Genomic DNA, 13932 nt, shown 5'->3' with positions numbered 1-13932 from the left:
GTCTTTTACATTTTTTTTTTTTTACAAGAGGCATCTATAGGTTCTGTTGCACCTAAACTGCAATGCACAAGGCTCAAAACTCATTTTAAAGCAACAAAACTGGCCACTGGAGTGCAGTAGCGCATTTTGTAAGAACTCATCTCGGGCCAAGAAAGGAAGTGAAGAAAAATAGTCAGGAAACAGACGTCGGAGGGATCTTGTGAAGACCATAAGCGGATTTTATGCGGGGGGCAGGCCCCCCCTGGTGTCCGATAAGTGTCATTGCATATATATATATATATATATATATATATATATATATATATATATATATATATATATATATATATATTTATACAAAAGTTGAAAGCAATAAAACTGCAACAAAAATGAATGAAATGACCATAAATACAGTGCCTTGCAAAAGTATTCGGCCCCCTTGAATCTTGCAACCTTTTGCCACATTTCAGGCTTCAAACATAAAGATATGAAATTTAATTTTTTTGTCAAGAATCAACAACAAGTGGGACATAATCGTGAAGTGGAACAACATTTATTGGATAATTTAAACTTTTTTAACAAATAAACAACTGAAAAGTGGGGCGTGCAATATTATTCGGCCCCTTTACTTTCAGTGCAGCAAACTCACTCCAGAAGTTCAGTGAGGATCTCTGAATGATCCAATGTTGTCCTAAATGACCGATGATGATAAATAGAATCCACCTGTGTGTAATCAAGTCTCCGTATAAATGCACCTGCTCTGTGATAGTCTCAGGGTTCTGTTTAAAGTGCAGAGAGCATTAAGAAAACCAAGGAACACACCAGGCAGGTCCGAGATACTGTTGTGGAGAAGTTTAAAGCCGGATTTGGATACAAAAAGATTTCCCAAGCTTTAAACATCTCAAGGAGCACAGTGCAAGCCATCATATTGAAATGGAAGGAGCATCAGACCACTGCAAATCTACCAAGACCCGGCCGTCCTTCCAAACTTTCTTCTCAAACAAGGAGAAAACTGATCAGAGATGCAGCCAATAGGCCCATGATCACTCTGGATGAACTGCAGAGATCTACAGCTGAGGTAGGAGAGTCTGTCCATAGGACAACAATCAGTCGTACACTGCACAAATCTGGCCTTTATGGAAGAGTGGCAAGAAGAAAGCCATTTCTCAAAGATATCCATAAAAAGTCTCGTTTAAAGTTTGCCACAAGCCACCTGGGAGACACACCAAACATGTGGAAGAAGGTGCTCTGCTCAGATGAAACCAAAATTGAACTTTTTGGCCACAATGCAAAACGATATGTTTGGCGTAAAAGCAACACAGCTCATCACCCTGAACACACCATCCCAACTGTCAAACATGGTGGTGGCAGCATCATGGTTTGGGCCTGCTTTTCTTCAGCAGGGACAGGGAAGATGGTTAAAATTGACGGGAAGATGGATGGAAGAAAACTTGTTGGTATCTGCACAAGACCTGAGACTGGGACGGAGATTTATCTTCCAACAGGACAATGATCCAAAACATAAAGCCAAATCTACAATGGAATGGTTAAAAAATAAACGTATCCAGGTGTTAGAATGGCCAATTCAAAGTCCAGAACTGAATCCAATCGAGAATCTGTGGAAAGAGCTGAAGACTGCTGTTCACGAACACTCTCCATCCAACCTCACTGAGCTCGAGCTGTTTTGCAAGGAAGAATGGGCAAGAATGTCAGTCTCTCGATGTGCAAAACTGATAGAAACATACCCCAAGCGACTTGCAGCTGTAATTGGAGCAAAAGGTGGCGCTACAAAGTATTAACGCAAGGGGGCCGAATAATATTGCACGCCCCACTTTTCAGTTTTTTATTTGTTAAAAAAGTTTAAATCATCCAATAAATTTTGTTCCACTTCACGACTGTGTCCCACTTGTTGTTGATTCTTGACAAAAAATTAAAATTTTATATCTTTATGTTTGAAGCCTGAAATGTGGCGAAAGGTTGCAAGGTTCAAGGGGGCCGGATACTTTTGCAAGGCACTGTATTTGGTCAATAACAAAAGTTGACCTCAATACTTTGTTATGTACCCTTTGTTGGCAATAACGGAGGCCAAACATTTTCTGTAACTCTTCACAAGCTTTTCACACACTGTTGCTGGTATTTTGGCCCATTCCTCCATGCAGATCTCCTCTAGAGCAGTGATGGGCAACATGGACTGTCAACTCCCTCCACAGATTTTCTATCTGGAGACTGGCTAGGCCACTCCAGGACCTTGAAATGCTTCTTACGAAGCCACTCCTTTGTTGCCCTGGCTGTGTGTTTGGGATCATTGTCATATTGAAAGACCCAGCCACGTCTCATCTTCAATGCCCTTGCTGATGGAAGGAGATTTTCACTCAAAATCTCTCGATACATGGCCCCATTTATTCTTTCCTTTACACAGATCGGTCGTCCTGGTCCCTTTGCAGAAAAACAGCCAGAAAGCATGATGTTTCCACCCCCATGCTTCACAGTGGGTATGGTGTTCTTCGGATGCAATTCAGTATTCTTTCTCCTCCAAACACAAGAACCGGTGTTTCTACCAAAAAGTTCTATTTTGGTTTCATCTGACCATAACACATTCTCCCAGTCCTCTTCTGGATCATCCAAATGCTCTCTAGCGGACCGCAGACGGGCCTGGACGTGTTCTTTCTTCAACAGGGGGACACGTCTGGCAGTGCAGGATTTGAGTCCCTGGCGGCGCATTGTGTTACTGATAGTATTCTTTGTTACTGTGGTCCCAGCTCTCTGTAGGTCATTCACTAGGTCCCCCTGTGTGGTTCTGGGACTTTTGCTCACCGTTCTTATCATTTTGACGCCACGGGGTGAGATCTTGCATGGAGCCACCGATCGAAGGAGATTATCAGTGGTCTTGTATGTCTTCCATTTTCTAATAATTGCTCCCACAGTTGATTTCTTTACACCGAGCATTTTACCTATTGCAGATTGAGTCTTCCCAGCCTGGTGCAGGTCAAAAATTTTGTCTCTGGTGTCCTTCGACAGCTCTTTGGTCTTGGCCATAGTGGAGTTTTGAGTGTGACTAACTGAGTTTGTGGACAGGTGTCTTTTATACCAATTATGAGTTAAAACAGGTGCCATTAATACAGGTAACGAGTGGAGCCTCGTTAGACCTCGTTAGAAGAAGTTAGACCTCTTTGACAGCCAGAAATCTTGCTTTTTTTGTCGGTGACCAAATACTTATTTTCCACTCTAACTTGGAAATAAATTCTGTAAAAATCAAACAATGTGATTTTCTGTTTTTTTCCCCACATTCTGTCTCTCATGGTTGAGGCACACCCATGTTGACAATTACAGGCCTCTCTAATCTTTATAAGTAGGAGAACTTGCACAATTGGTGGTTGACTAAATACTTATTTGCCCCACTGTACCTGCTATAAAATGGTGTGAAGTAAAAGTACCGCTTCATAATTGTAATCAGGTAAAGTGCAGATACACAAAAATGTACCTAAGTACAGTAATGAAGTACTTTTACTTCGTTTCATTCCACCACTACTAAAATGGTCATGGGTGACCTGGAATGGTTTAATTGAATACTCTCTTTGTACTGTATTTAGAGCACACATTTAAGCTATTTTCCTTCAAATCCCACTATATCCACTTGCGCACTGACCTTTCTCTCAGAGCTTCATTCTTTAGATCTAACAGAAGAGGAAGTGAATCTCTGAATTGCTTCAGCCTGCCCTCTAGGATGATGGCCATTGGTAGTGATCGCACATCTTTGGGCAACTTTTTCAAATCTTTGATAAATCCTTCAACTCCCTCCTGGAGCAATTGAATATTTAAATCTGCCCACAACGTCGTAGACCACTTATTCTTTGCAGCCTGTGAAACAAAATCAAGGTGCATGGATGAAATGAACAGATATCTTGCAGTTTTTAAAGCAGCACATGCTTAAAATTACGACAACTTTTTCTCGCATTTAGCGCCACACAGTGTTTAAAAAGTCGGTTGAAAATGTTTTTTTTTTTTTTTATTGCACATCTACAACACTATTTAGCAACTTAAATATTTCTTTGTCAATAATATGTATTAGACCTGAATGTTTAAATCCAGAACTAAGTATTTAATTTAAATCTTAAATTTATATCCTACATATAAATCTTAAATAGGAATCTTCAATCTAAATCTTAAATGTTAATCTTAGAACTAAAGCTTAAATATAAATCTTAAATGTAAATCTTATATATTCTGTTATTTTCTATTCTATAAATCAAAAATCTAAATACTAAATTTAAATGTTAAATCTGGACGGGTGAAACTAAAAAATTTAGCTAATATGCAAATTCACATGACTGGGGGCCGGAAGTAACAAAATAAAAGCTGGAGCAGCTCAGACGTTTGACTGTTTTTGAGAGACAGAGAGAACCAAAATTGGTATTTGCAATGTGGCAAAATGGATTTTGCCATTTGGCTTTTTTTTTTTGCCATGTGGCATTTTTTTTTTTTTTTTTTTTTTGCCATTTGGCAAAATGGATTTTGCCGTTTGGCATTTTGTTGCCATGTAGCATTTTTTTTGCCATGAAGCATTTTTTTTCCCATGTGGCAAAATGGATTTTGGCATGTGGCATTTTTTTGTCATGTGGGATTTTTTTTTGTTTTTTTGCCATGTGGCAAAACGGATTTTGCCATGTGGCATTTTTTTTTTGCTATATGGCCTTTTTTTTTTATTTAAACATTCAGGTCTAATACTTATTATTTAAAACATATATTTAAGTCGCTAAATAATGTTTCAAATGTGCAAAAAAAAAAGACTTAAAATTTTCACACCACATTTTAAACACAGTGTGGTGCTAAATATGAGAAAATGTCGTAATTTTCAGCATGTGCTACTTTACAAACCATAATATCAAGGATTGTTGTCATTTCAATAAAAACAATTAAAACCACCTTTTGTTCTTGATAGATGACATATATGAGCCTGAAGCCATTCATGTCTTTTTGTATGCTGATAATCTCCGGATAAACAGTGATGGGTAGGTCCAACAGCTTCTCGGCATTAGCTAGGTCCTGGCGACCCTCCACTGCCTTGGCAAGCTCAGCTTCATATTGCTCCATTTTTGATAAGCCTTAAAAATAAAAAGTGTTACTCATGGAATATCCTTGGGGAATAGAAAAATATTATTCGTCCTCGTTACATTTTGATTTTCAAATACCGGTACCTTCATCTAAATCCTCTCCGACAGCTCCGGGGCCATCCGTATTAAAGTTTTCAACAAAGACGGACAAATGCTGCTGAAACTCTTCAGTCATCTCCCTGGTAGTCTGTGACGAGTACAGTGACAGTGCAATTTTACCCTTGGTAGTTTTCATAGTAAAGGTCGATATATCGGAGGATTTTGATCAGGCATCTGTGTGGGCAACTGTGGTCACCGCTGACTGACTGTAAGACCCCGGAAGGACCCCGCAGCAGCTTGTAGCAATAATACCTGACTGCAGCTGATAGCCGCTAGAAACTATGCTAGGGTGACCAAACGTCCTCTTTTGCTTGGACAAGTCCTACTTTCACGCAGTATCCTCGTTGTTTTATAAATCTCGGGCTTTATAAATTCATAAAAATGACCGGTTTTTATGATTTTTTTTTTTACTGGACCAACTTGAAGAGAATTCCTCCGGCCGCTAGGGGGCAGCGCTTGCCTGCGTTGACGTTGCTCCTACTAGAAGGGGCGGGAGAAGGAGTAGATCTTCTTTTTTGTTGGCAGTTCACCCTTTGTTTCATGGCTGAATTACCACCATCTACTGACGGTTTGGCGAGAGCTCAGACTACAGTAAGGAGTTCAATAAGAAGTTCTAAAAGACATGGCTCATTACACCTTTCTGTAAGTTTCTCCTGTTAATGTCGATCACGTGTCTTCTGTTGTACATAGGGTTATATGTGTATGAGATGCAGTATATTGTATAAGTCTTGTAATTGTTCTGCGTTAGTTAGTGGTTGAATGCTAGTATAGCTAAATAGCTGTGTTGCTTATGAGTTGTTTTTTTTAAGATAACTACGTATATAATGGCAACTGTTGACTTCTGTTGGAGATTTGTACTGGTGTACGGATGTATGGGGGGGCCGGAGTGGGCACGGCCCACCCAGACGTGAATCGTGCCCACCCAATCAAAATGTCGGTGTTCTGTTATGCATAAAAGATTGATGGGTTTTGTGATTGAATACATGAGTTTTATTGCTTTTACGTCTTATTAGCATCATCTAGTGGACGCCTTAATTTACTGCATCTCATGCGCACTTTATTTGAAAGAAACTGCAACACGGAACTGACGTTGTTCGGTAGAGAAACACACGACGACGGCCGAAGTCAGTTCGCTCTGTGACCACTTTGCCTTACATTTGAGGTTGCATCGCCGGTATGTATTGTTTAAATGTATTTAAAATCGTAAATATGTGAACTGTGTGTACTTCAGTGCAAAAAAGTGACCAAATCACATAATTTGGACATAAAAAATTCCGGGACAGTGAGGGCCATAAAAGTTGTATACAGAATTTGGAAAAAACACTTACGGTTCTCCCGAAATTTGCCAAAAACTTTCCGATGTATTTTTAATGGGATGCAACATTGGTTCAAATTTCCCTTTCACTTTCATTGGAATTTCGAATGGAATTTACAGTGCATTGATGCCAATGACGGCCATGTATGTCGAATCTATTGATGCCAATGTACTTGGATTCCACTGACACATATGTAAGTTGATGCCATTGACGGCCATGGACCTCCAAATTTCCCATTCATTTTCAATGGCATTTACTTTGTTTAATGCCATTGACGGCCATGTTTGTTAATTCTATTGATGCCTATTTACTTGGATTCCATTGACGCAAATGTAAGTCGATACCATTGATGGCCATGGACGTCCAAATTTCCCATTCATTTTCAATGGCAAATAAACAAATGTCCCCAAATCAACAGGAAACGACCAGATATCAATGGGACGTGTCTCCCAAATGACCCGATATGACCAGAACAGGCCCCCCCCAAATGTCCCCAAATAACCTTATATCACCAGAACACGCCCCCCCAAATGTCCCCATATAACCTTATGTGACCAGGACACCCCCCTCCACATGACTTGATGTGACCCGGACATGTCCTCGAAATGTCCCCAAATCAACAAATGTCCCTAAATCAAAAGGGAATGACCAGATATCAATGGGACGTGTCCCCCAAACGTCCCCAAATGACCTGATATGACAAGGACACGCCCCCCAAATGTCCCCAAATGACCCGATATGACCAGAACACGCCCCCCAAATGTCCCCATACGACCTTATATGACCAGGACACGCCCCTAAAATCTCCCCAAATGACCTGATATGATAAGGACACGCCCCCCAAATGACCTGATATGACCTGGACATGTCCTCCAAATGTCCCCAAATCTACAGAAAACGACCTGATATGACCTGGACATGTCCTCCAAATGTCCCCAAATCTACAGAAAATGACCAGATACCAATGGGGTGTGTCCCCCATATGTCCCCAAATGACCTGATATGACAAGGACACGCCCCCTAAATGTCCCCAAACGACCTGATATGATCAGGACACGCCCCCCAAATGACCTGATATGACCAGGACGTGTCCCCCAAATGTCCCCAAATCAACATAAAGCGACCTGATATTGTCCTCAAAATGTCCCCAAACCAACATGGGCGGGGCTAATATCTGTTCCCCCACACAGCAAAGACCCAGAGTAATTGCTCCAGAAATTGCAGTTTCGAGTTCAAAGTGAAATACTGCAGGTTATCAAAGTAATTTCTGACCTGTTTAAATGTCACTTTGACATTTGTTAGACTCCGATCCACTCGTTTGGATTCAGTGAAGAGGTCATCCCAAATCTGGTCAATATTTTCCATGAGTTCCTTTTCCTCCTCTGCCACCTACACATAGGGAGTCAAACTCAGGGAGTGCAAAATGTTCGAAATATCTAGAATTTAAAAAGAATAACTCTCTGAACTACACTACCTCCACTTTGTACATAGCCAGTGTTCTGTATCTTTCCTGAATATCCATTATACTCAATTTCACATTCAAAGACATGTCCCTAATGTCTGAGATAGTGCCAAGGACATTCTTCAAGTTCTCAAAGGTGTCAGGAGTCTGTTTAAGCTTCTCTGAGAGTTCCTGTTAAACAAAAAAAACAAAACACATAAGATTATTCCCTAAAATAGTACCTACAGTTTTACAGTTACCTACAATTTATCCCATTTCTGCATAAAATGAGTATCAAATGTGATCTGATCTTTGTCAAAATCACACGGATAAAAAAAAGTGTCTGTTGTAACTAAAACCACCCAAATATTTATAGGTTTTCATATTTTAATGAAGATAGCATGCAAACAATGACAGGAGGTGGAAAAACAAGTAAGTGAACCCACTCCCTAAGGAGACTTAAAGAGCAATTGGAACCATTTTTTTTTACCAAACAATTAAAGTCAGGTGTGTGGCCAATCACTGATGAGTGGTTTGAAGCTGCCCTGCCCACTATAAAACACACAACTGGTAAGAATTGTCTTGATGAGACGCATTGTCTAATGTGCATCATGGCTCGGTCAAAAGAGCTGTCTGAAGACCTGCGATCAAGGATTGATTTGTAGAAAGTTGGGAAACGGTAGAAACAATCTCTAAAAGTCTGGATGTTCATCAATTGACAGTCAGAGACGTTGTCTACAAATGGAGAGAGTTTGGCACTGTTGCTTCTCTCCCAAGGAGTGGCCATCCACCAAACATGACGCCAAAAGTTCAGCGCAGAATACACAGTGAGGTAAAAAAAGAACCCTAGAGTGTCTGCTAAAAACTTACAGAAATCCCTGGCACAGTCTAATATCTGTGCACACATCAAATATATGTAATATATGTGAGGACTATACGATTCTCCTTTACGTGACTATACTGTATATATACTATACTATACTATACTATACTATACTATACTATACTATACAATACCATATGTGAGGACTCCGCGGAGGGAGCCACTGATGTAAAAAAAAAAAAAAAAAAAAAAACATTGTTGCTCGTTTAATGTCCCAAAAAAAGGCACTTGGACACCCCACAGACGTTTTGGCAAAATATTTTGTGGTCTGATTAAACCAAAGTTGAATCGTTTGGGAGTAACACACAACGTCTTGTGTGGAGGAAAAATGGAAAAGCTCACCAACATCAACACGTCATCCCCACTGTGAAGCATGGTGGAGAGAACATCATGATTTGGGGCTGTTTTGCTGCCTCAGGGCCTTGACAACTTGCAATCATTCATGGATGAATGAACTCAAAAGTTTGACGGTGGAGAGAGCATCATGATTTGGGTTTTTTTTTGTTGCCTCAGGGCCTGGACAACTTGCAATCATTAATGCAAGAATGAATTCAAAAGTTTATCAGGATGTTTTGCAGGAAAACCTGAGACCGTCTGTCAGATAGTTGCTCCAACAAGACAATGAGCCAAAACACAGAAGTAAATCAACTTCAGAATGGTTTCAGAAGAACAAAATACACGTTCTGGAGTGGCCAAGTCAAAGTCCAGACTTGAACCCCATTGAGATGCTGTGTCATGACCTAAAGACAGCGATTCATGCCAGACATCCCAGGAATCTGACTGAACTACAGCAGTTTTGTAGAGAAGAATGGGCCAAGATTAGTCCTGATCGATCTGCCAGACTGATCTGCAGCTACAGGAAGCGTCTGGTTGAAGTTATTGCTGCCAAAGGAGGGGTGGCACAAAATATTAAATGTGATGGTTCACTTACTTATTTTTCCCCTTTCTGTCATTGTTTGCATACTATCCTCATTATAATATGAAAACCCAATAAAGGTTTGGGTGGTTTTAGTTAAAGCAGACACTGTTTTTTCATCTGTGTGATTTTGACAAAGATCAGATCACATTTGATACTCATTTTATGCAGAAATGGGAGAAATTCCAAAAAGTTCAGATACTTTTTCATTCCACTATAGGTAACAAAGGTGGTAAAATGAGACATAGTTAGCAAAACAAACACACATATTACCATGAGTTCCTCTTTTAAGTTGAAAAGTTCTTCTTTGGCTGATTTGTTGAGCAAACTCCCAAGTGAACAGATCCAGGTCTCTGCAGTCTCCTGCACCGTGCGGCACAGGGGCTCCAGGTTCAGTTGAACAACGTGTATATTCTTATAAAGAGATTCCAGTACCACCTTCTGATTTATTTGAGCATAGAATAGCAGCCTTTGATCATACATGGCACATGATGGGTTTTTATCTGCAAACTTTTCACAGATTGTGGCATTATCCTTTTCCCACAGGGGCTGGTATTGTTTCCAGTGGGTAAGGTACTGTTCTACGGAAAGCATTAACTGTTGAATATTTTGCGATACGGTGAGGGCGGTTTCGTTAATTTGAGGATGCTGACAAATGTCCTCAAAGAAGCTAAAAGTCACCATGTCATCTCCACCCACGTGTTGTGGAGGGCACTCAATGCAGCTTCCACTCATCCAACGCACAAATTCCTGGAACACAAACATGGGTGTGGATTGCATCACAGAGCCGCTATTAAAACTGCATACTTTAGCATAAGCCTCAGTGGTTCTCAAACATTTTACAGTAAGTACTACCTCAAAAGCGTTATAGTACTCGAAACTGCAATTTCTGGAGAAATTACTCTGGGTCTTAGCTGTGTGGAGAAACAGATCTTAGTCCCGCCCAGGTTGGTTTGGGGACATTTCACGGACAATATAAGGTCACTTCCTGTTGATTTGGGGACATTTGGGGGGGCGTGGTCTGGTCATATCAAGTCATTTGGGAACATTTGGGGGGCGTGGCCTAATCATATTAGGTCATTTGGGGACATTTGGGGGGCGTGGCCTGGTCATATCAGGTCATTTGGGGACATTTGGGGGGCGTGGCCTGGACCTATCAGGTCATTCGGGGACATTTGGGGGGGGGGTGAGTCCTGTTCATATCAGGTCATTTGGGGACATTTGGGGGCCATGGCCTGGTCATATCAGGTCATTTGGGGATATTTGGAGGGCGTGGCCTGGTCATATCAGTCCTTTGTGGACATTTGGGCGGCGTGGCCTGGTTATATCGGGTCATTTGGTGACATTTGGGGGCGTGGAATGGAAGTATCAGGTGATTCGGGGACATTTGGGGGGGTGGCCTGGACGTATCAGGTCATTTGGGGGCGTGGCCTGGTCATATCAGGTCATTTGGGGACATTTGGGGGGCGTGGCCTGGACGTATCAGGTGATTCGGGGACATTTGGGGGGGGTGGCCTGGTCATATCAGGTCATTTGGGGGCGTGGCCTGGTCATATTTGGTCATTTGGGGACATTTGGGGGGCGTGGCCTGGACGTATCAGGTGATTCGGGGACATTTGGGGGGGTGCGTCCTGGTCATATCAGGTCATTTGGGGACATTTAGGGGGCGTGGCCTGGTCATATCAGGTCATCTGGGGACATTTGAGGGGCGTGGCCTGGTAATATTGGGGTATTTGGGGACATTTGAGGGGTGTGGCCTGGACGTATCAGGTAATTCGGGGACATTTGGGGGGGTGTCCTGGTCATATCAGGTCATTTGGGGACGTTTGGGGGCGTGGCCTGGTCATATCAAATCATTTGGGGCCTGGCCTGGTCATATCGGTCCTTTGGGGACATTTGGGGCGCGTGGCCTGTTATATCAGGTCATTCGGTGACATTTGGGGGCTGAAACAATGCGGCTCTCTTCGTCATATTTTCCTCATTCTGAACTATTCCCCCTCTATGGGCTAAATTCTAAATCAGATGAAACCATGACCCTGCCAACGTCATCCTCCTGTTGGTGACGCTAGAGCCCTATATGGCAACCATGGCTAAACGGCAGATTAACTCATTTGCTCCCATAAATGTATAAATATGCTCTATTTTTAATTGTTTCAGTGTCCCAAAAACGTATTTATACGTCTTTTATGTTTTTTTTCACAAGAGACATCTCTAGGTTCTGATGCAACTTAGCTCCAAAGCACAATGCTGAAAATCCATTTTAAAGCAATAAAACTGGCCACTGGAGTGCAGTATCGCATTTGGTAAGACCCGTAACCCAATTCAACGGAACGAACGGCCGGGCCGCCAGCGAAAGACGACCGAATGGACGACCAGGACGCCAGGCGCGGGAAGTCAGAGCAGGATGACCGATAGGACGTCCAGGACGCCAGGCGACGAACGACCAAATGAGACGACCAGGAGGACGTCCAGGATGCCAGGCGGTGGACGACCGAGCAGAACAACCAGGAGGACGCCCAGGATGACCGGCGCTGGACGACCGAGCAGAACGACCGGGACCACCAGTGCAGTGGATGTGATTAGTTATGTGTAAATAAATTGTTACTTTGCTATCAAAAGCTCTATTTGTCTTGTTGTTTATATTACTTTGTAGAAGGAAACATTATTCAGATGTTTGGGATTTCACAAAAGCAAAAAACAGTTGTGATAAAGCAGTACTTCTCAAATGGTGGGGCGGGCCCCCCCAGGGGGGCGCGGAGCTATGCCAGGGGTGGCGTATGTGACCTTGGGGAACATACTTTTTTTGCTGTACTAGAATAAAGTGTAATTGGACATCCACTCAGTGGTTGCCAGTGGCGCTATGGACACTGGAGATATGGAAAGCTAAGACGAGGAAATATGACAAAGCCTATGTAGCGTTTGGCTTTGACTTTTAGCACAGTTGGAGAACAGGAAAGACCAGTCTGTTTACTTTGTCTAAAAATGTTCGCAGCAGACAGCAGGATGCCAAATCAATTAAGAGGTCACATAAATACATTAGACATCTCAATTTAATCAAAATAAAATTAAATGGGGGAAAAAATGAATATGAATCAGGAATTATTATGGATGAAAATTGTCCAATTTAAAAAAAAAATAGGTCTGAATTTTTTTTTTTTTTTTTTTTAAGTAAAAAAATATATAGAAAATTGGACATAAAAAATTTAAAATCAAAAACTTGAAAAATTTAAAGAATTTTTAAAAAGAATAAATTCCATTTTTATTTTTAATGATTCCCCTTTTTTCCCTCCATTTACAATATTTTTTTCATTCTTTAAATATCTTATTTAGTTTTTTTTTTCACATTTTCTCATTTCTTATTGTAATCTTAGTCGTTCTTTTGGTCTATATTAAAAAAAAACATATATAGATGATTCATTATCAATAATTATGTGTAAATTTACAGCAAAAATAAAAACTGTCCCTCTGCTCAATGACAATGTCGTGTTTGTTCTATTAATTTTTGTTTTTTTCCAGTCAAATTGTGTGGGATTTAGTCCTCAAGAGTTAATGTTGCTAATCAATTTGAATTTAAAATAATTTTTTGATTTTATTTTTCAGTATCAAACGGTCAACAAATGTGCCTTCAGTGTATTTTTTACAGTGTTTTGTTTGTTTTTTAATATAGGCAAATTGATGTGCTTGAAGTCTTTTCTGTTAAAAACAAAACAATGTTAGTAAAGTCATATTTTATTTTATTGTAAGTTGATCTATATTACGTTTTTTTCTTTAATATTAAAAAAAAACAATGTTATTCAGAGGTGTACTGATTATAATAATAATCTTATAGACAAATGATACGACATTTACAGTGGAGGCAGAGTGTTGGGGGGGTGCGCAAAACATTTACGTCTTCCATTGGGGGGGCATTACAGAAAATAATTGAGAAGCACTGTGTTAAAGTCAAAGTTATGGTTGAAATGTAAGCTTTTACAAAAGCTCAATTTCTCCTTTTTCATCAGAAATTGGAAAATTGCTCAAACTAAGCTATTTTCTAATGCTGATTTCTAAAGAATGGAAAAAGATATGAACTAACTTTTTTGTCCTGCTGAATGAAGAGAGTCTAATCTTTCTTTTGGTGGGATCCATGTTTATACAGCAATAGAACAGAATTTTCTGTGGGCCTTGCAAAATCAGTCAAAATCCAG

General features: G+C 40.7%; 1 protein-coding gene across 1 annotated transcript in view; it reads right to left on the bottom strand.

Moving 5' to 3' along the window:
* The window catches only part of LOC130913716 (dynein axonemal heavy chain 10-like), a 144372-nt gene that overhangs the window by 107864 nt on the left and 22576 nt on the right, over window positions 1-13932 (bottom strand). The window contains exons 16-21 of the mRNA XM_057832527.1: window positions 10019-10495; window positions 7980-8138; window positions 7778-7894; window positions 5175-5277; window positions 4903-5081; window positions 3626-3837 (exon numbers count right to left, since the gene is read on the bottom strand). Of these exons, the coding sequence (XP_057688510.1) occupies window positions 3626-3837; window positions 4903-5081; window positions 5175-5277; window positions 7778-7894; window positions 7980-8138; window positions 10019-10495 (1247 nt within the window). The remainder of the gene's footprint in view (window positions 1-3625; window positions 3838-4902; window positions 5082-5174; window positions 5278-7777; window positions 7895-7979; window positions 8139-10018; window positions 10496-13932) is intronic.

Source organism: Corythoichthys intestinalis, chromosome 3, assembly GCF_030265065.1.
Source record: "Corythoichthys intestinalis isolate RoL2023-P3 chromosome 3, ASM3026506v1, whole genome shotgun sequence".
In the NCBI taxonomy this organism is placed as follows: Eukaryota; Metazoa; Chordata; class Actinopteri; order Syngnathiformes; family Syngnathidae; genus Corythoichthys; species Corythoichthys intestinalis.
The sequence above is the reverse complement of the archived record's forward strand: the minus strand, read 5'-3'. Positions and strand labels throughout refer to the sequence as shown.